The sequence below is a fragment of the Bombina bombina genome, chromosome 1 (genome assembly GCF_027579735.1).
Source record: "Bombina bombina isolate aBomBom1 chromosome 1, aBomBom1.pri, whole genome shotgun sequence".
Classification (NCBI taxonomy): domain Eukaryota; kingdom Metazoa; phylum Chordata; class Amphibia; order Anura; family Bombinatoridae; genus Bombina; species Bombina bombina.
In genome coordinates, this window is record NC_069499.1 from 752,865,452 (window position 1) to 752,892,655 (window position 27,204).

General features: G+C 39.1%; 1 protein-coding gene across 1 annotated transcript; it reads right to left on the reverse strand.

Annotated features, from left to right (window-relative positions):
* Positions 1–9,647: 9,647 nt before the first annotated feature.
* On the reverse strand, positions 9,648–15,243 carry LOC128645946 (transcriptional regulator Kaiso-like). Its single transcript, XM_053699293.1, has one exon. It carries the CDS (start codon positions 15,241–15,243, stop codon positions 13,195–13,197), a length of 2,049 nt encoding a protein of 682 aa, XP_053555268.1. The 3' UTR covers positions 9,648–13,194.
* Between the last annotated feature and the right edge of the window lie 11,961 nt (positions 15,244–27,204).

Below are 27,204 nucleotides of genomic sequence, written 5' to 3' on the forward strand. Positions count from 1 at the left end.
TTGGAAGACACATCCGCTGACCAAGACTTTAGCCAAAGCACTCTGCGCGCCACAACAGCAAACCCTGAATTTTTCGCCGCTAATCTAGCTAATTGCAAAGCGGCATCTAAAACAAAAGAGTTAGCCAATTTAAGTGCTTGAACTCTGTCCATAACCTCCTCATACGAAGATTCTTTACTGAGCGATTTTTCTAGTTCCTCGAACCAGAAACACGCTGCCGTAGTGACAGGAACAATGCATGAAATTGGTTGTAGAAGGTAACCTTGCTGTACAAAAATCTTTTTAAGCAAACCCTCTAATTTCTTATCCATAGGATCTTTGAAAGCACAACTATCTTCGATAGGAATAGTAGTGCGTTTGTTTAGAGTAGAAACCGCCCCCTCGACCTTGGGGACTGTCTGCCATAAGTCCTTTCTGGGGTCGACTATAGGAAATAATTTCTTAAATATAGGGGGGGAACAAAAGGTATGCCGGGCCTTTCCCACTCTTTATTTACTATGTCCGCCACCCGCTTGGGTATAGGAAAAGCGTCGGGGGGCACCGGAACCTCTAGGAACTTGTCCATCTTACATAATTTCTCTGGAATGACCAAATTGTCACAATCATCCAGAGTAGATAACACCTCCTTAAGCAGTGCGCGGAGATGTTCTAATTTAAATTTAAATGTCACAACATCAGGTTCAGCTTGATGAGAAATTTTTCCTGAATCTGAAATTTCTCCATCAGACAAAACCTCCCTCATGGCCCCTTGAGATTGGTGTGAGGGTATGTCAGAACAGTTATCATCAGCGTCCTCTTGCTCTTCAGTGTTTAAAACAGAGCAATCGCGCTTTCTCTGATAAGTAGGCATTTTGGATAAAAGATTTGCTATGGAGTTATCCATTACAGCCGTTAATTGTTGCATGGTAATAAGTATTGGCGCACTAGATGTACTAGGGGCCTCCTGTGTGGGCATAACTGGTGTAGACACAGTAGGGGATGATGTAGTATCATGTTTACTCCCCTCATTTGAGGAATCATCTTGGGCAATATCATTATCTGTTGCATTACTGTCCTTACTTTGTTTGGACACTATGGCACAATTATCACATAAATTTAAATGGAGAGACACATTGGCTTTCATACATATAGAACATAGCTTATCTGATGGTACAGACATGTTAAACAGGCTTAAACTTGTCAACAAAGCACAAAAAACGTTTTAAAATAAAACCGTTACTGTCACTTTAAATTTCAAACTGAAAACACTTTATTACTGAATATGTGAAAAAGTATGAAGGAATTGTTCAAAATTCACCAAAATTTCTTAAATGTCTTAAAGCATTAAAAGTATTGCACACCAAATTTCAGAGCTTTAACCCTTAAATTAACGGAACCGGAGCCGTTTTTACATTTAACCCCTATACAGTCCCAGAATGAGGCTCTGTCTATAACTAGAAAGGCCCCCATCTGAAAAAGGTGTTCAACACAGTGCCTGCCGTTTTTCTAAACGTTCCCCAAGATTATAATACCAATAATTAGTTAGAATCTGCATAATATGCCTAGTAAAGCAATTGTTTTAGCCCAGAAAAATGTCTACCAGTTTTTAAGCCCTTTTTGAAGCCCTTTATTCTTTTATGTTTAACTAAGAAAATGGCTTACCGGTCCCCATGAGGGGAAATGACAGCCTTCCAGCATTACATGGTCTTGTTAGAAATATGGCTAGTCATACCTTAAGCAGAAAAGACTGCTAACTGTTTCCCCCAACTGAAGTTACTTCATCTCAACAGTCCTGTGTGGAAACAGCAATCGATTTTAGTTACTGTCTGCTAAAATCATCTTCCTCTTACAAACAGAAATCTTCATCCTTTTCTGTTTCAGAGTAAATAGTACATACCAGCACTATTTTAAAATAACAAACACTTGATAGAAGAATAAAACTACAAAAAACTCTTAACCATCTCCGTGGAGATGTTGCCTGTGCAACGGCAAAGAGAATGACTGGGGTGGGCGGAGCCTAGGAGGGATCATGTGACCAGCTTTGCTGGGACTCTTTGCCATTTCCTGTTGGGGAAGAGAATATCCCACAAGTAAGGATGACGCCGTGGACCGGACACACCAATGTTGGAGAAACAGCTTTCAGAAATGCTCGGCTGAGAGTTGTTTTACTAACTGAATTTGTACAGGAACCAATGGAAAGACAGTAAATAGCAGAGAAAGAGTACATAACCACATATTACTTTAAAGAAAACAATTCTGCACAAGTCAATATTGAAAAAAAAAGTTTATTGGTAGGCCATAGAATGTTCTAGTCTAACGGCTCAAGTATTAGTGAAAAGTAGCACAAAAAATGTCAAGAAAATATGTACAAGTATATTTACAAAAGATAATATTAGTAATGAACCATCTCAAAAATAGGACAGTTGGGAGATTACAGATTGTAACACCCACCATTATATTGCCACACATACAGATGTCATTTTATTTTCAGCAAAATGACCATGTTAAAAAAAAGAAAAAAAAAGGGGGGTTAACAAGCATGCAGTCTAATAAGGTTTTATTTCTTTGTGTAATGTAAAGAGTCAATCATATGGGAATGCTATTTTGAGAAGGTTTATGGCTGGAATATTGAGAACCAAAAACTTTTCACATCTCAATGCGATCTCTTATCGCTAACAAATATATATATATATATTATCCATAAATAGCATCTGCTACCAGACTTCCTATCCTTTTTAATTACATATGACTGTCTCTGGTAGGAAAAAAGTTAACCAAATTTTCTTTTTTTTAAAAACATGGTCGTGCAATAGTTAACGGAGATAAAGCGACTTTTCATGTTTACTCGCAGTTGAGCATAAATATATTTAGACAGTGTATAGCAGTATTTAAAATATTAAATAAGTGACATTCAATAAGTGCAATGGCCTAAGATGTAAATGCTGCAAGAAAAGATTTAGAACTTTGCTGCAGACAAAAGCAACCTTGCATATGTCTTTACTAGTATAAGGGTTAAATGCCCAGAATACCCATGGTGTCAGCAAATTATAGTGGGTATTCTTGACGTGGTCTCAGTGTTACTTGCGTATATTTGTATTACAAATAAATAGCTTACATGCATTTCCTAGAATATTAATTACAACCTTCTAGCACATAACACTGTTAAAACATTTTGCACCCCACAAAACCATGACTGTGCCATTATTGTTGTTTTAAAATTCAAATCATTATTTATATATTTACCCTTTTAAAAACACTCCTCCAATCATTTCCTAGTTCCTAGTCTTTTTTTTTGTTTTTTTAATATAAAAACATAGTAATGATCAAGGTCTCCTTTACTAAAAATATAGCCAAGTAAGTATTAGAATTATTTAGAAACATTTTACATTGTATATGGGTGCATGGTTACTGAACCAGACCTTGTGCAGTTAAGGGTTAATTTAAAACACTGCAGTGAGTTTTCCCACATGAAAACAAAACAGTTTTGAAGATAAAGAAAAAAAAACACCTAAACTGCATAGGGTTGCAGCTGGATCCTATTGCTGCCCATGGTATGAAGGCAAGCAGCTCAGTGAAGACGCTACGCCAGAAATAAAATTCAGGGGTTTTCAAGTTCCTAAGAAAACTTGGAGCCAGCCACTGGTTTATTTAGAAGCCAGGAAATAAATGAATTTATTAAATAGAAAGAAATCATGCAAATTCTAGGAGCAATAGCTCCCATGGCTTTAAAACAATGTTTTTTCTTTTGGTGATTTTGGAGACAAAGGTGTCATGTGGATGCCCTTCCTGTATGAGACTCCCTGTGTATTATATATTGAAGGCACTGGCAAGCAAGGCTCCAACTAACAACCCAATTAAAAGGAAAGCTTATATTGATAACCATGTTATGTTTTCCCCTGTCAGTACAATATTGAGAGGCTACATTATACATATGCGCTAATAATGTTTGAAGAGAAAACATAGCATATATATTAAGGGGTTAACAAGCGGGTTTCTTTAGACAGTCTTGCCAGGGATATAATGAGGTCTGAAAAGAGCCGATATGGGAGGAGTGAAATCATTTACAAAATGTCTTTGGCACCACTAGTCCACTGACCAGCTCTGCACTTCACTTTTTCTGCAAATTTCTAAAAACAAAAAAGCAAAATGGACTACTCAACCAAGTAAATGTAGTCAATGCATTGAGCTGAAACGTTATTTTCAGTTTTCCTTTAAAAATGAATAATATTGCCCAGATAAGGTTTATAGTTTTAATTAAAGTTTTTAAACTTTAATTCTGTTTAACAAACAAATTATAGAAATAGTGAAAATGCCATGATATCCAAGTAATTCATGAAAAATGGGCTTACAATAAAGAAAATAGCATGAAAAATACCTATTTACTGTAGTGTAATCATAAATTAGCAGAACATCATGTTACGCATCTTTTAATTATTATAGGTATGTGCAGAATTTTGTAAAACAAATGCTGAATATGGCAGCAGACAGCGGCATTCAGCTTTTTTCAGCGTCCAATTTAATCACGTGACCATGCCTACTATTAAAGGGACACTGAACCCAAATTTTTTATTTTGCGATTCAGATAGAGCATGAAATTTTAAGCAACTTTCTAATTTACTCCTATTATCAATTTTTTTCATTCTCTTGGTATATTTATTTGATAAGCAAGAATGTAAGTTTAGATGCCGGCCCAACCTGGGTTGTTCTTGCTGATTGGTGGATAAATTCACCCACCAATAAACAAGTGCTGCCCAGGGTTTAAACCAAAAAGTGCCTTCTTTCTCAAATAAAGATAGCAAAAGAACAAAGAAAATTTGATAATAGGAGTAAATTAGAAAGTTGCTTAAAATTGCATGCTCTATCTGAATCAAGAAAGAAAAAAAAATTGTGTTCACTGTCCCTTTAAGGCTCCATGGGGGAGCAACAGGTTTAAACACATGCCTGATTCTAACACTAAACTACAAGAAAACAGAATTTATGCTTACCTGATAAATTACTTTCTCCAACGGTGTGTCCGGTCCACGGCGTCATCCTTACTTGTGGGAATATCTCTTCCCCAACAGGAAATGGCAAAGAGTCCCAGCAAAGCTGGCCATATAGTCCCTCCTAGGCTCCGCCCACCCCAGTCATTCGACCGACGGACAGGAGGAAAAATATAGGAGAAACCATATGGTACCGTGGTGACTGTAGTTAGAGAAAATAATTCATCAGACCTGATTAAAAAACCAGGGCGGGCCGTGGACCGGACACACCGTTGGAGAAAGTAATTTATCAGGTAAGCATAAATTCTGTTTTCTCCAACATTGGTGTGTCCGGTCCACGGCGTCATCCTTACTTGTGGGAACCAATACCAAAGCTTTAGGACACGGATGAAGGGAGGGAGCAAATCAGGTTACCTAAACGGAAGGCACCACGGCTTGCAAAACCTTTCTCCCAAAAATAGCCTCCGAAGAAGCAAAAGTATCAAATTTGTAAAATTTGGCAAAAGTGTGCAGTGAAGACCAAGTCGCTGCCTTACATATCTGATCAACAGAAGCCTCGTTCTTGAAGGCCCATGTGGAAGCCACAGCCCTAGTGGAGAGAGCTGTGATTCTTTCAGGAGGCTGCCGTCCGGCAGTCTCGTAAGCCAATCGGATGATGCTTTTAAGCCAAAAGGAAAGAGAGGTAGAAGTCGCTTTTTGACCTCTCCTTTTACCAGAATAGACGACAAACAGAGAAGATGTTTGTCTGAAATCTTTTGTAGCTTCTAAATAGAATCTTAGAGCACGGACTACGTCCAAATTGTGTAACAAACGTTCCTTCTTTGAAACTGGATTCGGACACAAAGAAGGTACAACTATCTCCTGGTTAATATTTTTGTTAGAAACAACCTTTGGAAGAAAACCAGGCTTAGTACGCAAAACCACCTTATCTGCATGGAACACCAGATAGGGCGGAGAACACTGCAGAGCAGATAACTCTGAAACTCTTCTAGCAGAAGAAATAGCAACCAAAAACAAAACTTTCCAAGATAACAACTTAATATCTATGGAATGTAGAGGTGCAAACGGAACCCCTTGAAGAACTGAAAGGACTAGATTTAAACTCCAGGGAGGAGTCAAAGGTCTGTAAACAGGCTTGATCCTAACCAGAGCCTGAACAAATGCTTGAACATCTGGCATAGCTGCCAGTCGTTTGTGTAGTAAGACAGATAAAGCAGAAATCTGTCCCTTTAGAGAACTCGAAGGTAATCCTTTATCCAAACCTTCTTGCAGAAAGGAAAGAATCTTAGGAATTTTTATCTTATTCCATGGGAATCCCTTGGATTCACACCAGCAGATATATCTTTTCCATATTTTATGGTAAATCTTTCTAGTTACCGGTTTTCTGGCCTGAACCAGAGTATCTATCACAGAATCTGAAAACCCACGCTTTGATAGAATCAAGCGTTCAATCTCCAAGCCGTCAGCTGGAGGGAGACCAGATTTGGATGTTCGAATGGACCCTGAACAAGAAGGTCCTGTCTCAAAGGTAGCTTCCATGGTGGAACCGATGACATATTCACCAGGTCTGCATACCAAGTCCTGCGTGGCCACGCAGGAGCTATCAAGATCACCGAGGCCCTCTCCTGTTTGATCCTGGCTACCAGCCTGGGAATGAGAGGAAACGGTGGAAACACATAAGCTAGGTTGAAGGACCAAGGCGCTGCTAGTGCATCTACTAGAGTCGCCTTGGGATCCCTGGATCTGGACCCGTAGCAAGGAACCTTGAAGTTCTGACGAGACGCCATCAGATCCATGTCTGGAATGCCCCATAAATGAGTCAACTGGGCAAAAATCTCCGGGTGGAGTTCCCACTGCCCCGGATGGAATGTCTGACGACTCAGATAATCCGCTTCCCAGTTTTCCACACCTGGGATGTGGATCGCAGATAGATGGCAGGAGTGATTCTCCGCCCATTGTATTATTTTGGTCACTTCTTTCATCGCCAGGGAACTCCTTGTTCCCCCCTGATGATTGATATACGCAACAGTCGTCATGTTGTCTGATTGGAATCTTATGAATCTGGCCTTTGCAAGCTGAGGCCAAGCCCTGAGAGCATTGAATATCGCTCTTAGTTCCAGAATGTTTATCGGGAGAAGAGACTCTTCCCAAGACCATAGTCCCTGAGCTTTCAGGGATTCCCAGACCGCACCCCAGCCCACTAGACTGGCGTCGGTCGTGACAATGACCCACTCTGGTCTGCGGAAGCTCATTCCCTGGGATAGGTGGTCCAGGGATATCCACCAATGGAGTGAATCTCTGGTCTTCTGATCTACTTGAATCACTGGAGACAAGTCTGTATAGTCCCCATTCCACTGTTTCAGCATGCACAGTTGTAATGGTCTTAAATGAATTTGCGCAAAAGGAACTATGTCCATTGCTGCAACCATCAACCCTACTACTTCCATGCACTGAGCTATGGAAGGACGTGGAAAAGAATGAAGATCTTTGAAAACACAACTATCCTCGATAGGAATAGTAGTGCGCTTGTTTAGAGTAGAAACTGCCCCCTCGACCTTAGGGACTGTCTGCCATAAGTCCTTTCTGGGGTCGACCATAGGAAATAATTTCTTAAATATAGGAGGGGGAACAAAAGGTATGCCGGGCTTCTCCCACTCCTTATTCACTATGTCCGCCACCCGCTTGGGTATAGGAAAAGCGTCGGGGTGCACCGGAACCTCTAGGAACTTGTCCATCTTGCATAATTTTTCTGGAATGACCAAGTTGTCACAATCATCCAGAGTAGATAACACCTCCTTAAGCAGTGCGCGGAGATGTTCTAATTTAAATTTAAATGTCACAACATCAGGTTCAGCCTGCTGAGAAATTTTTCCTGAATCTGAAATTTCCCCATCTGACAAAACCTCCCTCATGGCCCCTTCAGATTGGTGTGAGGGTATGACAGAACAATTATCATCAGCGCCCTCCTGCTCTTCTGTGTTTAAAACAGAGCAATCGCGCTTTCTCTGATATGCAGGCATTTTGGATAAAATATTCGCTATGGAGTTATCCATTACAGCCTTCAATTGTTGCATGGTAATAAGCATTGGCGCGCTAGAAGTACTAGGGGCCTCCTGCGTGGGCAAAACTGGTGTAGACACAGAAGGAGATGATGTAGAACCATGTCTACTCCCTTCATCTGAGGAATCATCTTGGGCAATTTCATTATCTGTGGCAGTACTGTCCTTACTTTGTTTGGACGCTATGGCACAATTATCACACAATTTTGAAGGGGGAGACACATTGGCTTTCATACATATAGAACATAGCTTATCTGAAGGCACAGACATGTTAAAACAGGCTTAAACTTGTCAATAAAGCACAAAAACCGTTTTAAAACAAAACCGTTACTGTCTCTTTAAATTTTAAACAGAGCACACTTTATTACTGAATATGTGAAAAAATATGAAGGAATTGTTCAAAATTTACCAAAATTTCATCACAGTGTCTTAAAGCATTAAAAGTATTGCACACCAATTTTCAGAGCTTTAACCCTTAAAATAACGAAACCGGAGCCGGTTACAGATTTAACCCCTATACAGTCCCAGCTACAGCCTTTGCTGTGACTTTACCAAGCCCAGAGGAGAATACGATACCAAAAGACGCCTTCTAGGAACTTTTCCAACTACTTTCGGGTCCTCACACATGCATCTGCATGTCTGGCTCTCAAAAACAACTGTGCAGTAATGGCGCGAAAATGAGGCTCAGCCTACAACTGGGAAGGCCCTTCCTGACTGGAAAAGGTGTCTAACATAGTGCCTGACGTTAAAAAACGTTCCCCAAGTTTATAAGTGTGAATTATCAGCATAAACATGTATAAAATGTCCAAATAAAGCAATCGATTTAGCCCATAAAAGTGTCTACCAGCTTTATAGCCCATATTAAGCCCTTTATTCTGTTTGAGACTAAGAAAATGGCTTACCGGTCCCCATGAGGGGAAATGACAGCCTTCCAGCATTACATAGTCTTGTTAGAAATATGGCTAGTCATACCTTAAGCAGAAAAGTCTGCTAACTGTTTCCCCCAACTGAAGTTACTTCATCTCAACAGTCCTATGTGGAAACAGCAATCGATTTTAGTTACTGTCTGCTAAAATCATCTTCCTCTCACAAACAGAAATCTTCATCTTTTTCTGTTTCAGAGTACATACCAGCACTATTTTAAAATAACAAACTCTTGATAGTAGAATAAAAAAACTACAACTAAACACCACATACTCTTAACCATCTCCATGGAGATGTTGCCTGTGCAACGGCAAAGAGAATGACTGGGGTGGGTGGAGCCTAGGAGGGACTATATGACTCTTTGCCATTTCCTGTTGGGGAAGAGATATTCCCACAAGTAAGGATGACGCCGTGGACCGGACACACCAATGTTGGAGAAATAGTATTTTATTATCTAGCTGAAAGAGCCATTTAGTTGAAAATTTGGAGGGGGGGGGGGGATTTCCTGCTGTATATTTGAAACTTCTCAAGTGAAAAGAACCACAAGTCCAACCATAAACCATATTTGTCTTTCTGTTCTCCTTATTAAAGAATTATTACATAAGGCAATGCTAATTTATTACCGTGTAGTTACATTTTTGTATGCCTATGCTTTTACAATGAAAAATCCCTCAAAGTGTCAAAATACACATAGAACAAAGTATAGTATTAAAACAATTTCATTTTTTATTTAAAGGTAAGAAAATGTACCCATTTACCTACATTACTATACTAAGCACAACAACCCCTTTAATCTATTAACATTTTTATTTTTCAGATCATTTATGTAAATGAGCAAAACATTTTTTTAGAAATGCTAAACTACTAAAAGTGTTAAAACTTTTTTTTTTTTTGTTTTAAAATCTAAACTCTACCAGTGCACAGTGGGGGAAAGATGCAACATATATATGAATTCTTAAAATTCTATGTATGAGTGGCAGTAGAAAGCAAACAAAAATTTAAAAAAAGAAAAAAAAACACACCAGAAAATGGACATCCAATGTAAACTAAAACTACAGGCCACTCATGAGAGAACCCCCCCCCCTAAACAAAAAAAACTTTGTAATTTTTAAAGAAGTACTGATACTTTTAATTTAGTTTCCTTTCAGTAGTACCAGAAGTGATCAGCATTTGCTATTCTCTGACGTCATAGAACAGGAAAAATAAAAAAGGCATTCTGTGATGTCCTCCCTACATGTCTACTGTATGTAAAAACACTGATTTCTTTAAATCTTGTTACATAAAGCTATGCACATTAATACTCAGCAGTATTGGTCTTTTTTATTATAAAGTAGTAAAATAATTTAAACCACAAAGAAAAATCAGATATGTCTAAAAACATTTATTTTTAATTTAGTGCAAGACAGTTTTATTCAAAATGTATCTACACCCCCCCTTCTGCTTTGTTTAGTATTTATTTATTGTTTTTTTTAAATAGCTAGCATCTTCTAAGCCACTGGTTTTCAAACCTGTTCTCGGGGACTCCCTAACTGGCCAGATTTCGAGGATGTCTGAACTAGAGCACAGGTGAAATAATCAGCTGATTCGTAAACCTGGTTATTTACCTGCTCTCACCTAAGGTAATACTGAAAATCTGGCTTGTTTTGGGAGGCCTTAGGACAGGTTTGAAAATCAGTCCTTTAAGCTGAAATGCTACAATGACGTTTGTAATATACAACTTTCCACGAGTAAATGGAAAGAGAAACAACATCATTACTACTCCAGCGCAAATATGACAATTAAAGGGACATTATATACTCATTTTTTCTTTGCATAAATGTTTTATAGATGGTCTATTTATATAGCCCATAAAGTTTTTTTTTTTTAAATAAATGTATAGTTTTGCTTATTTTTAAATATCATTGCTCTGATTTTCAGACTCCTAACCAAGCCCTAAAGTTTTATTTGAATACCGTCAGCTACCTTCTCCAGCTTGCTCCTGTTTGTGTAAAGGGTCTTTTCATATGTAAAAGAAGGGGGAGGGGGGAGTGTCTTATTTGCCACTTGCAGTGGGCTTTCCAACTACCTTTTTAACAGAGCCAAACTGACAGCTTCTAAGTAAGTTTTTAAACAGTTTTATACTGGATTTTTATATCAGTATCTGTGCATCTTATTCTTTATAGTAGTGTCTATTACATGCAGTTATATGAAAATGAGTGTATACTGTCCCTTTAATGCATTCTGGGAGCAAGAGCAGAGATATCTGAACCAATGTGTCTTTAAGAATTTCCAACAGCCAAGGGTTTAGGACCTCCCTACTAAATAACTCAGTCAATATAGTGTCAAAATGACAGAGCTTTAAATTGATATAAAAACCCTTTATGAAATTGAGATATGGACCCAGCCTGTATATACATGCATTTGCTTGCATCCTTTAAATAAAATAGGTGGTAAATTGCAAAACATTACTTACATTTGAAGTAATGCACAAGAGACAAATGGGTATGCGCACAGTCTATGGCAGTATCTGACATCGGATGCATAAATAATGTATTTCCAACAGTGAATTTTTGAAGACAGAAAATAAGCTTAATTGAAATACATTGTGGTGCTTTTCAAGTATGACTTTCATGCCCTTTTAGGTAATAACTGGTTTGTGACCTCTAAAGACTATTTGAACAGACTGGAGCTAGAGATCCACAAAGCAGCGTTGGGGTAGATATGTGCACACACACTATAAATAGAGCTGTCTTGCGGCGCAAAAAAGGGTAATAAAACAATCAAAGAAAAAAACATCTTTGTCATTGCAGAGAATAACATGTTATGAGAACATTGATAAATAAGACTTTCAAGTACAAAAGGAAGACTGTACAAAGAGAACACAGGGCTCAATTATCTCAGGATGTTCTCTTAAAGTAACAGTATCTGTTGTCTTAACTTCATTTTATGGCTCTGTACAAACACGTCTTAACAGATAATATTTGCTTTTGGTCTGCTCTCCATGTAGATTACTTTTTCTAAGCATGTGTGTATATTATCAGTGATATAATATAGATTTTAATCCAGAAAGAGACATCAGTGCTTTTTAGTTTTATCTAAGGACATTGGATATACATGAAAACTTATTTTGGATTGCATAGTCCATAAAGGCCACAGGAGAGACTGTTGAGACCTTGGAAGCTTATGAAATCCAACAACTTGCTCTATTAATATATCTGAAACTAAAACAGAATAATAACCTATTTAGCACTTTGTTCTTAGAGGTGCTAATATGGCAATCACTTTTTCCTCTTAGTTTTTTCAATTCTACTTCTTTCTATGGCTATTTTTTTGACATTACAGTTTTAGTTATCAGTTATTGTTTGCCTTTGAACCACCGTTTGAGTAAAATCTATTTAACTAGACAGTATAATTATGTAAAAAAACAAAAAAAAAAAACGTACATAATGGATATATTTTCCCATACAAGCAGGCTAACTTAACATTGTGGCTCAACTACCTCATTATGAATACTCTTAACCATCAAGCCCCATATATACGTTAATGCTCAACAACCATTTAAGTACTTATACAGCCAATCTGCCCAGCACCCCTCAGTCTGCATTCAGCATTGCAGCTCAGAACAGTGTAGAAGGGGTGAAGCTACAGTTTTGACCATAATAAAGTGCTGTTGAAGAGGGAAGGTTGAGAGTTCATAATGAAACCAAAGTATAACTATACTGTCTAATTTTGCATTCACAGAAATAGGCCAAATATTCTAGGGTGTGCTAATTCTCGATCAAACATGTCTTTGATTTAAAAATCCATGTTACTAGCACAATGCTGATGCCAAATTTACAAATCAGGAGCTAAGCTTTAAAGTGCAAGAACAGAGAAAGAACAAGAATACATTAAACTGTATACAAACAGGGAAGACCCTATTTTGACAAAGAAAGCAGAGTCAAAGGATTTGTATTCAATCGGTTAAATAAAATGTGTTTCAAAATATTTTTTTTGTAACAATGATCAAGAATAAAACTAATTCAAGGTTCCTTGGATATTCTCCATTAAAAAAAAAAAAAAAAGTTCAAGTATAGGTTATTGTTAATAATTAGGGACCCCACAAACTGGTCATAGCTACACACAATGCAACTAAATTCTAACCATTTGTTTCATATCACAATATTACAGCTTTTAAAAAACAAAAAACAAAAAGAACATATAATTGTGATGGCCGATCACCCAATAGTCACCTATTATCCTATTTTATTCAGTTTTAGGTTTTAAGTGATTTAGTAAGATTCTGGTATAACAAACTCAAATTCTGTACCACCATCAGAAGTATTCGGTTTAAATACGTTCTGATTCGTCGGTTGAATGAAGATATCATCCCAGTTAACCGGCTTTTGGGAAGAATTAGAGTTGTCTTCGGAAGCTGGTCCTGATTTATCCGGGTCGATGTTATAAACAATTCCACCATCATTGATTACAGGACTATTATTATGATTTGTATTGTTTATGTATGCATATTGTCTAATTTGCAGAGTTTTGCATGGATTTAAACGATAAAGCTTTGAATCTCCAGCAGGGTCTAGACTGTGAGCTGATCTAATGTGTGAGGCCATCACCTGATAGTTGATAAAGGAATTTCCACAAGTCAAACATTGGTATCTTCTTTCACCTGTATGGTGAATCTCATGCTTTGTACGATATTCTGCAAGGGGAAAAACTCTCTCGCAGTAACGGCATGGGTACTTTTTTTCCCAGGAATGAACATTAAAATGTCTTCGTAAGCTGGTCAGACAAACATAGGATCTTTTACATACAATACAAATGTAATAAACCCTGCCATCCACAATAAGTTCATAATGATCATCATGTTTGAGTTTCATGCGTTTTCGGTTTTGAAGTCCGACTTCATCCAGTTTTGATTCTGCGTCATCAGGGTCCTCTTTGATGGGAATTACTATATCGTATGTATCCTCACCTATGTTTGCATACACCTTACAACCTGTAGATAGCCCTTCTATTTCAGAGGCTGTGTCCAAAGTTATTACTTTTTTACCATCTTTTATACGCTGAGACTCAGGCTCAGGGTAGCCTTCCCTACTGCTTCCGGAAACAACATCTGAAATCTTAATCTTGAATTCACCTGGTTTTGAAGAAGACTCTTGAGTGAATGTCACAACTTGCTTCTTTTGCACTCCATCAAAGGAAACATTTTTCTGAGTAACAAAATGCTTTCCCAAATGGTTAACAGAGGAAACAACTGGAGTTGCAATGCAACTGGCATTGAGAACTAGTTCAGTTTTAGGAAAAGCAGCAAAGGTGCCTTGTTGCAATTTTGGTAAAGTAAAATTAACAGTTGATGGCATGGTAATTTGTGGCGCTATAGCAACAAGAGAAGGTGGATGAAGAGGATTCTGACTTGGAACAACAATGTTGGCTTGCACTGGCTTCAGAGTAGCAGGTGTAGAAACAGCCCCATTTGTATGTTGAGCTTGAACATGGTTTATTGTTGCATTTACAGTTACAGGATGCTTCTGAGACAAAGTGGCATTTTTTAAAGTGGGTTGGATTACAGGCTTAGTATTTTGAACTGATGGAGTTTGGCCAGATTTCACTGTGGTCTTTGAATCAGCATGATCATTAACAGTAGGAGCTTGGCTCTGTGAAACTTCCTTTTTATCAGAAGCTGGTTTGGCTGACACAGTTTCTGAACAGAAAATAACATCATCGTCTGAATCGTTGATCTTTGAGTCATCAGCTACTTTGGAATCTTTGGAATTCTTAAATTCTTCACTGGACATAGTAAAAGCTTCTGAGATTACTGGCATTTCACTGACTGAAGCAAGTTTAGTTACAGTTTTGCTTGCTAATGAAGCAGGTGCACTGTTTTGTGGTTCACAAACTTTTTGATCCGAATTGGCAGAATGGGCATCACTATCTTTGACTCCACCTGAAATACTCTTCACTTGTGATAAAGGAATCCCAAGCTCAGCAATAAAAGGGACTCCTAACAATTTTCCAGATTTAATCAGCTCCTCCAGCATATCATACTTTACACGTACAATTTTTGCACTGTAAATGTAGTTGAGTATTTCTGCAAAAATCTCTGCTCTGACAAAATTCAGTTCTACTACTTGCCCAGCAAGAGAGAACAACTGATGGAAATAAGTGCTACAGGCCGAAAGAATATTTTTGTGAGCTTTAAATTTACGGTCTTCAACAATAACTGTGACATCACAGAACAGTCCATGCAAACGCTGGTCATTTAAAGCTTGTAGCAGATTGCCAGAGTACTGGGTGTCGGTTGCAGTAATCAGTTTTTTACCCTCCATACCTGCAAGTAGATAAAAAAAAAAAAAAAAATGAGTATGCATAAAATAGCAGATTCTTAAAAAACAAAACAAAAAAACCCACACACACACAACAAAATAATTTTCTAGAAGAGAATAAGTAAATACTATCTCTTTTCTGTGTAAATAGCAAATACAACCTCTGACTACTGAAGCCTCCCAGAAAATCTTAAAAAAAACCTGCCCCTTCCTGCTTGATTCTGTTTCTACATATTTAGAGCAGTTTTTGTTATTTGGCACATGTAATGAAAGTAGGTTTGGCTTCTACTCTGCACAAGTATAACTATCACAATGCAGCCCCTACCGGAACACCTATAAAGCACTATCCTGCAAGATACTGCCAAAATGTATGCAATTGCTTTGGTTATTTGTCTAGGAGCCCTCTTATGAAGCATTTGTATAAATCCAAGCATATTGGTTCACCTTGGAGTGCTATAACTCATGGAAAGTATAAATAATGAGGGTTCATCAGATTTAGAACCCTCAAATCAGTGTCTTAACTTCTTATAAGGGTTTTTTTTCTCTCTAGAAGTATGAGAATCATAAGACCTTTGTGACTGTTTATCAACCAACTCAAGCAGGCAGTTTTATTGCATTTGACATGTAAAGATAAAAGGGACAGTCTAGTCAAAATTAAACTTTCATGATTCAGATAGGGCATGCAATTTTAAACAACGTTCCAATTTACTTTTATCATCAAATTTGCTTTGTTCTTTTGGTATTCTGTTTTGAAAGCTAACCTAGGTAGGCTCATATGGTAATGTATAAGCCCTTGATGGCCGCCTCTGCATTTTGAGAGTTTTTTAACAGCTAGACAGTGCTAATTAATATGTGCCATAAAGATAACATTGTGCTCACTCCCATTGAGTTAATTATGAGTCAGCATGGTTTGGCTAAAATGCAAGTCTGAAATAAGGGTGCAGTCTGCAGAGGCGTAGATACAAGGACATCACAGTGGTAAAAAGTATATTAATATAACCGTTTTGGTTATGCAAAACTAGAAAATGGGTAATTAAAAGGATTAGCTATAATTTTAAGCAATAACAATTCTAGAGTAGACTGTCTCTTTAAGTATACATCTGCTAGAACCCTGATAATTGACAGACCCCCCCATTAACCCCTTAATGACCACCGCACTTTTCCATTTTCTGTCGGTTTGGGACCAAGGCTATTTTTACATTTTTGAGGTGTTTGTGTTTAGCAGTAATTTTCTTCTTACTCATTTACTGTACCCACACATATTATATACCGTTTTTCTCGCCATTAAATGGACTTTCTAAAGATTCCATTATTTTCATCATATCTTATAATTTACTATAAAAAATATTATAAAATTTGAGGAAAAAATGGAAAAAACACACTTTTTCTAACTTTGACCCCCAAAATCTGTTACACATCTACAACCACCAAAAAACACCCATGCTAAATAGTTTCAAAATTTTGTCCTGAGTTTAGAAATACCCAATGTTTACATGTTCTTTGCTTTTTTTTTTTTGAAAGTTATAGGGCAATAAATACAAGTAGCACTTTGTTACTTTATGTAGCGCTAGCTACATTGGGACACTGATATCTTTAAGGAATCCCTGAATATCCCTTGACATGTATATATATTTTTTTTAGAAGACAACCAAAAGTATATGCTTCTCTGGGATCCCCTTTGTTCAGAAATAGACATATATGGCTTTGGCTTTGCTTTTTGGTAATTAGAAGGCCGCTAAATGCCGCTGCGCACCACACGTGTATTATGCCCAGCAGTGAAGGGGTTAATTAGGGAGCTTGTTGGGTTAATTTTAGCTTTAGTGTAGTGTAGTAGACAACCCAAAGTATTGATCTAGATTTTGGTAAATGTCATGCCACCATTTCACCGCCAAATGTGATCAAATAAAAAAAAATTGTTCACTTTTTCACAAATTTTAGGTTTCTAACTGAAATTATTTACAAACAGCTTGTGCAATTATGGCACAAATAAATGCTTCTCTGGGATCCTCCTTTGTTCAGAAATAGCAGACATATATGGCTTTGGCGTTGCTTTTTGGTAATTATAAGGTCACAAAATGCCGCTGCACATCACACGTGTATTATGTCTAGCAGTGAAGGGGTTAATTAGGTAGCTTGTAGGGAGCTTGCACCATAGATGCCTTGTGAAAGTCTGGCAGTACTAAAATAAAAGATATCTGATTTTTTTTTTTTAAGCAGGGTACGTCCTTGGTCGTTAAGGGTATTTTTTTTTGAGGACGTACCCTGCACGTCGTCGATAATTTAGGGGTTAAAGGGACAATCTAGTCAAAATTAAACTTTCACGATTCAGATAGGGCAAGCAATTTTAATCAACTTCCCAATTCACTTTTATCATCAAATTTGCTTTGTTCTCTTGGTATTTAGTTGAAAGTTAAACCTAGATAGGCTCATATGCTAATTTTAAGACCTTGAAGGCAGCCTCTTATCTGAATACATTTGACAGTTTTTCACAGCTAGAGGGTATCAGTTGTGCCATATAGATAACATTGTGCTCACGCCCGTGGAGTTACTTATGAGAGGGCACTGGTTGGCTAAAATGCAAGTCTGTAAATAGCACTGAGATAAGAGGGCAGACTGCAGAGGCTTAGATACAAGGTTATCACAGAGGTAAAAAGTGTATTAATATAACCGTGTTGGTTATGCAAAACTGGAGAATAGGTAATAAAGGGATTATCTATCTTTTTAAAAAATACAAATTCTAAAGTAGACTGTCTCTTTAAGGGGTGGGTGTAACCAAGAGTTGGAGTTATTAAAAATAGAAACACAATGGATTTACAGATTGGTCACATTAACACCTAAATATCATGACCATCCCTTGCTTTACTAACTACTGTCCAAGTATGTAACTTATTTTCATAGATGGATCAATATGATATCCATCAGGTATTCTACATCCTTTGTATTATGTAAAAGTCTCTATAATAACAACATATAGAAAATATGCAACAGCAAAACCTCGTTACAAAATATTGAATTTATTTTTATGTCTGATCCCTTAAAATTATGTTGAACTGAATGTTCCATCAGTTTAGGGCCTAAACTTCTATCCAAGTTTATCACTTGTGGTATAGTATTTTACTATATATGTGTTTATAGTATCACAACAAACTTTTGTTTTCAATAAAGTATATCGGACTCCAGCTAAATCGCAAATATTGTACACTAGCCAGGTAGAGCTTGTTTACTAGGCACTGCTACAATGTATGTATAAGTAAAATGCTTTTTGAGGAAAAATCTATCTAAAGATAATTTCTATTTAAAGGGACATGAAACCCAAAGTTTATTTTCATGACTTAGAAAGAGAGTGCAATTTTAAACCACTTTCCAATTTACTTCTATTATCTAATTTGCTTCATTCTTCCTTACACGTCACTCTTCATCTGCCGCACCTCTCTGCCAATCCCTTCACTGGTTTCCTCTTGCCTCCAGGATTAAACACAAAATCCTAACTCTGACATACAAAGCCCTCAACTGCACTGCTCCCCCCTACATTTCATACCTTGTCTCCAGATACTCTCCCTCCCGTCCCCTTCGCTCTGCTTACGATCTCCTCCTCTCTTCTTACCTCCTCACATTCCTGTTTACAGGACTTCTCCAGACTGGCTCCCATCTTGTGGAACTCCCTGCCTCGCTCCACAAGATTCTCCCCTAGTTTTAAAAGCTTCAAGCGCTCCCTAAAACTCTACTATTCAGGGATACATACAACCTACACTAACCTTTTCTAACTCTATTGCCTCCCTTAGAATGTAAGCCTATGAACCCAGCTGTAAGAGTCAACTACAACAGTGCAACTCTCAGCAGGGCCCTCTACTCATTTGATCCCTATAAATGTTATCTTGTATACCGCCTATGCTTACAGCAGAATCTGTTGGCGCTCTACAAATACCTGATAACTCTCTTTATATCCTTTGTTGAAAATCATATCTAAATAGGCTCAATAGCTGCTAATTGGTGGCTGCACCATAGATGCCTTGTGTGATTGTTAAAAACTAGCAATGCACATGGGCGAGCCAAAGGATATCTAAAGAATGAAGCAAATTAGATAATTGAAGTAAATTGGAATGTTGTTTAAAAACAAAATTTATGCTTACCTGATAAATTTCTTTCTTTTGCGATGTACCGAGTCCACGGATTCATCCTTACTTGTGGGATATTATCCTTCCTAACAGGAAGTGGCAAAGAGAGCACCACAGCAGAGCTGTCTATATAGCTCCCCCCTTAACTCCACCCCCCAGTCATTCGACCGAAGGCCAAGGAAGAAAAAGGAGAAACTATTAGGTGCAGAGGTGACTGAAGTTTTCAATAAAAAAATACTATCTGTCTTGAATAGACAGGGCGGGCCGTGGACTCGGTTCATCGCAAAAGAAAGAAATTTATCAGGTAAAAAAAAATTTTGTTTTCTTTTGCAAGATGTACCGAGTCCACGGATTCATCCTTACGTGTGGGATACCAATACCAAAGCTTTAAGACACGGATGAAGGGAGGGAAAAAACAGAAACCTAAACGGAAGGCACCACTGCTGGCAAAACCTTTCTCCCAAAAATAGTCTCTGAAGAAGCAAAAGTTTCAAATTTGGAAAATTTGGAAAAGGTATGAAGCAAAGACCAAGTCGCAGCCTTACAAATCTGTTCAACAGAAGCATCATTTTTAAAAGCCCATGTGGAAGCCACAGCTCTAGTAGAGTGAGCAGTAATTCTTTCAGGAGGCTGCTGTCCAGCAGTCTCATAAGTCAAACAGATGATGCTTTTCAGCCAAAAGGAAAGCGAGGTAGCCGTAGCCTTTTGACCCCCTACATTTCCAGAATAGACAACAAACAAAGAAGATGATTGACAAAAATCTTTGGTTGCCTGCAAATAGAACTTCAAAGCACGAACCACGTCCAAGTTGTGCAATAAACGTTCCTTCTTAGAAGAAGGATTAGGACACAGAGAAGGAACAACAATCTCCTGATTGATATTCCTGTTAGTAACCACCTTAGGGAGGAACCCAGGTTTGATACGCAAAACCACCTTATCAGAATGGAAAACAAGATAGGGCGAGTCACATTGTAATGCAGATAATTCAGAAACCCTTCGAGCTGAAGAGATAGCAACTAGAAACAGAACTTTCCAAGATAGAATTTTAATATCTATGGAATACATGGGTTCAAACGGAACCCCCTGAAGAACATTAAGAACTAAATTTAGACTCCATGGCGGAGCAACAGGTTTAAATACAGGCTTGATTCTAACTAAAGCCTGAAAAAAAGCCAGAACGTCTGGGACATCTGCCAGACGCTTGTGCAATAGAATAGACAGAGCAGATATCTGTCCTTTTAAGGAACTAGCTGACAATCCTTTCTCCAATCCTTCATGAAGAAAGGATGAAATCCTAGGAATCCTGATCTTACTCCATGAGTAGCCTTTGGATTCGCACCAAAAAAGATATTTACGCCATATCTTATGATAGATTTTCCTGGTGACAGGCTTTCGAGCCTGAATCAAGGTATCTATGACCGACTCAGAGAAACCCCGCTTTGATAAAATCAAACGTTCAATCTCCAAGCAGTCAGTTGCAGAGAAATTAGATTTGGATGCTTGAACGGACCTTGAATCAGAAGGTCCTGTCGCAGTGGCAGAGTCCATGGTGGCAGAGATGACATGTCCACCAGGTCTGCATACCAAGTCCTGCGTGGCCACGCAGGCGCTATCAAAATCACTGAAGCTCTCTCCTGTTTGATTCTGGCAATCAGACGCGGAAGGAGAGGGAAAGGTGGAAACACATAAGCAAGGTTGAACGACCAGGGTACTGCTAGAGCATCTATCAGTACTGCCTGAGGATCCCTGGACCTGGATCTGTAACAAGGAAGTTTGGCGTTCTGACAAGACGCCATCAGATCCAATTCTGGTGTGCCCCATAGCCGAACCAAACATTTTTTTAAGCCATGTGGGTTATAAAAAACCCCAACAAGCCAATTGTACCCTCAAACAGTTGTCCCTTAAGAAAAAAAAAAACAGTACTCCCAGAACACACAAACGTTTGCCTTATATATCATATTCAAACTGAGTGCCCATAAGTTTAGCCCTTTATGCAAGCTAGTAATGCCCCTTATAAAACTAGGATTACTGCTTACCCTTCCCCTAATGGGGATACTGTCAGCCTTTCTGAGTTATCACAGTCTCTGCAGAAAAAATTACTGAACATACCTCATTGCTGTATAGCAAGAAACCGTTCCTCACACTGAAGTTTTCCTGTACTCCTCAGCTTCTGTGGGAACAGCAGTGGACCTTAGTTACAAATGCTAAGATCATCATCCTCCAGGCAGAAATCTTCATCTATCTCCTGCCTGAGAGTAAATAGTACAACACCGGTACCATTTAAAAATAACAAACCCTTGATTGAAGATAAAATAAAACTAACAGTTTAACACCTCTTTCACTTTACCCTTCCTGCTTAGAGCCGGCAAAGAGAATGACTGGGGGGTGGAGTTAAGGGGGGAGCTATATAGACAGCTCTGCTGTGGTGCTCTCTTTGCCACTTCCTGTTAGGAAGGATAATATCCCACAAGTAAGGATGAATCCGTGGACTCGGTACATCTTGCAAAAGAAATTGTATTCTCTATCTGAATCATGAAAGAAAAAAATTTGGGTTACAAGTCCATTTAAGATACATTATAATCTAAAAGGTTATTCGCTCTGAAATATAGATTTGTTTTTATTTATATAGCAAGATGCTATATATTCATGGCTGTAATGTTTACATTTTTTGGTAAATTAATTAAATTAATCTATTCACAATGTCCTGCTGCCCCAGAGGTTTATGTCAGATTATTTTGGGCATTTTATTTTTTTTATCTAGAAGATATCACATATAATTGGTTTTGCAGTTCTCAAAACTGAATTTGTGTCTGCAGAAATAACTTGCCCCTTCTTAGCAAAAAAGTTATAAAATAAAATAAAAATAATAGAATATAAAGGGACATAAAACAGGTTGAGATCTGTGCATATCCTAAAAGGGCTAATTAATTAAAAATTGATTGCATAAAAACACAATTTATGCTTACCTGATAAATTTATTTCTCTTGTGGTGTATCCAGTCCACGGATCATCCATTACTTGTGGGATATTCTCATTCCCAACAGGAAGTTGCAAGAGGACACACACAGCAGAGCTGTTATATAGCTCCTCCCCTAACTGCCATATCCAGTCATTCGACCGAAAACACGCAGAGAAAGGAGAAACCATAGGGTGCAGTGGTGACTGTAGTTTAAATGAAAAAAATTACCTGCCTTAAAATGACAGGGCGGGCCGTGGACTGGATACACCACAAGAGAAATAAATTTATCAGGTAAGCATAAATTGTGTTTTCTCTTGTAAGGTGTATCCAGTCCACGGATCATCCATTACTTGTGGGATACCAATACCAAAGCTGAAGTACACGGATGAAAGGAGGGACAAGGCAGGTACTTAAACGGAAAGTACCACTGCCTGTAGAACCTTTCTCCCAAAAATAGCCTCCGAAGAAGCAAAAAGTATCAAATTTGTAGAATTTCGAAAAAAGTATGAAGCGATGACCAAGTCGCCGCCTTGCAAATCTGTTCAACAGAAGCCTCATTTTTAAAGGCCCAAGTGGAAGCCACAGCTCTAGTAGAATGAGCTGTAATCCTTTCAGGAGGCTGCTGTCCAGCAGTCTCATAGGCTAAGCGGATTATACTTCTTAGCCAAAAAGAAAGAGAGGTTGCCAAAGCTTTTTGACCTCTCCTCTGTCCAGAGTAGACAACAAACAAAGCAGATGTTTGACGAAAATCTTTAGTAGCTTGTAAGTAAAACTTCAAAGCACGAACCACGTCCAGGTTGTGTAATAGACGTTCCTTCTTTGAAGAAGGATTAGGACACAAGGATGGAACAACAATCTCTTGATTGATATTCTTGTTAGATACCACCATAGGTAAAAACCCAGGTTTGGTACGCAGGACTACCTTATCCGAATGGAAAATCAAATAAGGAGAATCACATTGTAAGGCAGATAACTCGGAGACTCTACGAGCCGAGGAAATAGCTACCAAAAAAAGAACTTTCAAAGATAAAAGTGTGATATCTATGGAATGAAGAGGTTCAAAAGGAACTCCTTAAGAACCAAGTTTAAGCTCCATGGCGGAGCAACCGGTTTAAACACAGGCTTGATTCTAACTAAAGCCTGACAAAAAGCCTGAACGTCTGGAACATCTGCCAGACGCTTGTGCAAAAGAATAGACAGAGCAGAAATCTGTCCCTTTAAGGAACTAGCCGACAATCCTTTTCCCAAACCTTCTTGGAGAAAGGATAATATCCTGGGAATCCTGACTTTACTCCATGAGTAACCCTTGGATTCACACCAAGATATTTACGCCATATCTTATGATAAATTTTCCTGGTGACAGGCTTTCGTGCCTGTATTAAGGTATCAATGACTGACTCGGAGAAGCCACGCTTTGATAAAATCAAGCGTTCAATCTCCATGCAGTCAGTCTCAGAGAAATTAGATTTGGATGGTGGAAAGGGCCCTGAAGAAGAAGGTCCTGTCTCAGAGGCAGAGTCCATGGTGGAAAGGATGACATGTCCACTAGATCTGCATACCAGGTCCTGCGTGGCCACGCAGGCGCTATTAAAAACACTGATGCTCTCTCCTGCTTGATCTTGGCAATCAGTCGAGTGAGCAGAGGAAACGGTGGAAACACATAAGCCAGGTTGAAAGACCAGGGCGTTGCTAGAGCATCTATCAGCGTCGCCTTGGGATCCCTGGACCTGGATCCGTAACAAGGAAGCTTGGCATTCTGTCAAAACGCCATGAGATCCAGTTATGGTTTGCCCCAACGATGAATCAATTGTGCAAACACCTCCGGATGGAGTTCCCACTCCCCCGGATGAAAAGTCTGTCGATTTAGAAAATCCGCCTCCCAGTTCTCTACACCTGGGATATGGATAGCTGAAAGGTGGCAAGAGTGAATCTCTGCCCAATGAATTATTCTTGAGACTTCTAACATCGCTAAGGAACTTCTTGTTCCCCCTTGATGATTGATGTAAGCCACAGTCGTGATGTTGTCCGACTGAAATCTGATGTACCTCAGAGTTGCTAACTGAGGCCAAGCCTGAAGAGCATTGAATATCGCTCCCAGTTCCAGAATATTTATTGGAAGAAGTGTCTCCTCCTGAGTCCACGATCCCTGAGCCTTCAGGGAGTTCCAGACCGCACCCCAACCTAGAAGGCTGGCATCTGTTGTTACAATTGTCCAATCTGGCCTGTGAAAGGTCATACCTTTGGACAGATGGACCTGAGATAGCCACCAGAGAAGAGAATCCCTGGTCTCTTGATCCAGATTTAGTTGAGGGGACAAATCTGTGTAATCCCCGTTCCACTGACTGAGCATGCATAGTTGCAGCGGTCTGAGATGTAAGTGTGCAAACGGCACTATGTCCATTGCCGCTACCATTAAGCCGATTACTTCCATGCACTGAGCCACCGAAGGGCGCGGAATGGAATGAAGAACACGGCAGGAATTTAGAAGCTTTGATAACCTGGACTCCGTCAGGTAAATTTTCATTTCTACAGAATCTATCAGAGTCCTTAGGAAGGAAACTCTCGTGAGTGGGGATAAGGAACTCTTTTCCTCGTTCACTTTCCACCCATGCGACCTCAGAAATGCCAGTACTATGTCCGTATGAGACTTGGCAATTTGGAAGTTTGACGCCTGTATCAGGATGTCGTCTAAATAAGGGGCCACTGATATACCCCGCGGCCTTAGGACCGCCAGAAGCGACCCTAGAACCTTCGTGAAGATTCTTGGGGCTGTAGCTAATCCAAAAGGAAGAGCTACGAACTGGTAATGCCTGTCCAGAAAGGCAAACCTGAGAAACCGATGATGATCTTTGTGTATTGGAATGTGAAGATAAGCATCCTTTAGATCTACTGTAGTCATATATTGACCCTCCTGGATCATAGGTAGGATGGTACGAATAGTTTCCATCTTGAATGATGGAACTCTGAGGAATTTGTTTAAGATCTTTAGATCCAAAATTGGTCTGAAGGTTCCCTCTTTTTTGGGAACCACAAACAGATTTGAGTAAAAACCCTGTCCCTGTTCCTCCTTTGGAACTGGATGGATCACTCCCATAACTAGGAGGTCTTGTACACAGTGTAAGAATGCCTCTCTCTTTATCTGGCTTGCAGATAATTGTGAAAGGTGAAATCTCCCTTTTGGGGGGGAAGCTTTGAAGTCCAGAAGATATCCCTGGGATATAATTTCCAACGCCCAGGGATCCTGAACATCTCTTGCCCACGCCTGAGCGAAGAGTGAGAGTCTGCCCCCTACTAGATCCGTTACCGGATAGGGGGCCGTTCCTTCATGCTGTCTTAGAGGCAGCAGCAGGCTTTTTGGCCTGCTTACCTTTGTTCCAGGTCTGGTTTGGCCTCCAGACCGTCTTGGACTGAGCAAAAGTTCCCTCTTGTTTTGCATTAGAGGAAGTTGATGCCGTACTTGCCTTGAAGTTTCGAAAGGTACGAAAATTAGACTGTTTGGCCCTTGATTTGGACCTATCCTGAGGAAGGGCATGACCTTTTCCTCCAGTGATATCAGCAATAATCTCCTTCAAACCAGGCCCAAATAGGGTCTGCCCCTTGAAGGGAATGTTAAGCAGCTTAGATTTTGAAGTCACGTCAGCTGACCATGATTTAAGCCACAGCGCCCTACGCGCCCGTATAGCAAAACCAGAATTCTTAGCCGTTAGTTTAGTCAAATGAACAATGGCATCAGAAACAAAAGAATTGGCTAGCTTAAGTGCTCTAAGTTTGCCAAGTATGTCATCCAATGGAGTCGCTACCTGTAAAGCCTCTTCCAGAGACTCAAACCAGAACGCCGCAGCAGCAGTGACAGGAGCAATGCATGCAAGGGGCTGTAGGATAAAACCTTGTTGAATAAACATTTTCTTAAGGTAACCTTCTAATTTTTTATCCATTGGATCTGAAAAAGCACAACTGTCCTCGACAGGGATAGTAGTACGCTTTGCAAGAGTAGAAACTGCTCCCTCCACCTTAGGGACTGTCTGCCATAAGTCCCGTGTGGTGGCGTCTATAGGAAACATTTTTCTAAAAATAGGAGGTGGAGAGAACGGCACACCTGGCCTATCCCATTCCTTAGTAATAATTTCTGTAAACCTTTTAGGTATTGGAAAAACATCAATACACACCGGCACGCAAAGTATTTATCCAGTCTACACAATTTCTCTGGCACTGCAATTGTGTCACAGTCATTCAGAGCAGCTAAAACCTCCCTGAGCAATACGCGGAGGTGTTCAAGCTTAAATTAAAATGTAGAAATATCAGAATCAGGTATCTTTCCTGAGTCAGAAATATCGCCCACAGACTGAAGCTCTCCTTCCTCAGCTTCTGCATATTGTTAAGCAGTATCAGACATGGTTCTTAAAGCGTCAGTATGCTCTGTATTTCGTCTAACCCCAGAGCTATCTCGCTTACCTCTAAATTCAGGTAGTCTGGCTAATACCGCTGACAGTGTATTATCCATGACTGCCGCCATGTCTTGTAAAGTAATCACTATGGGCGCCCTAGATGTACTTGGCGCCATTTGAGTGTGAGTCAAAGGATCTAACACGTGGGGAGAGTTAGTCGGCATAACTTCCCCCTCGGCAGAATCCTCTGGTGATAAATATTTTAAAGACAGAATATGATCTTTATTGCTTAAAGTGAAATCAGTACATTTGGTACACATTCTAAGAGGGGGTTCCACCATGGCTTTTAAAAATAATGAACAAGGAGTTTCCTCTATGTCAGACATGTTTGTACAGACTAGCAATGAGACTAGCAAGCTTGGAAAACACTTTAAATCAAGTTAACAAGCAAATATAAAAAACGGTACTGTGCCTTTAAGAGAAACAAATTTTGTCAGAATTTGAA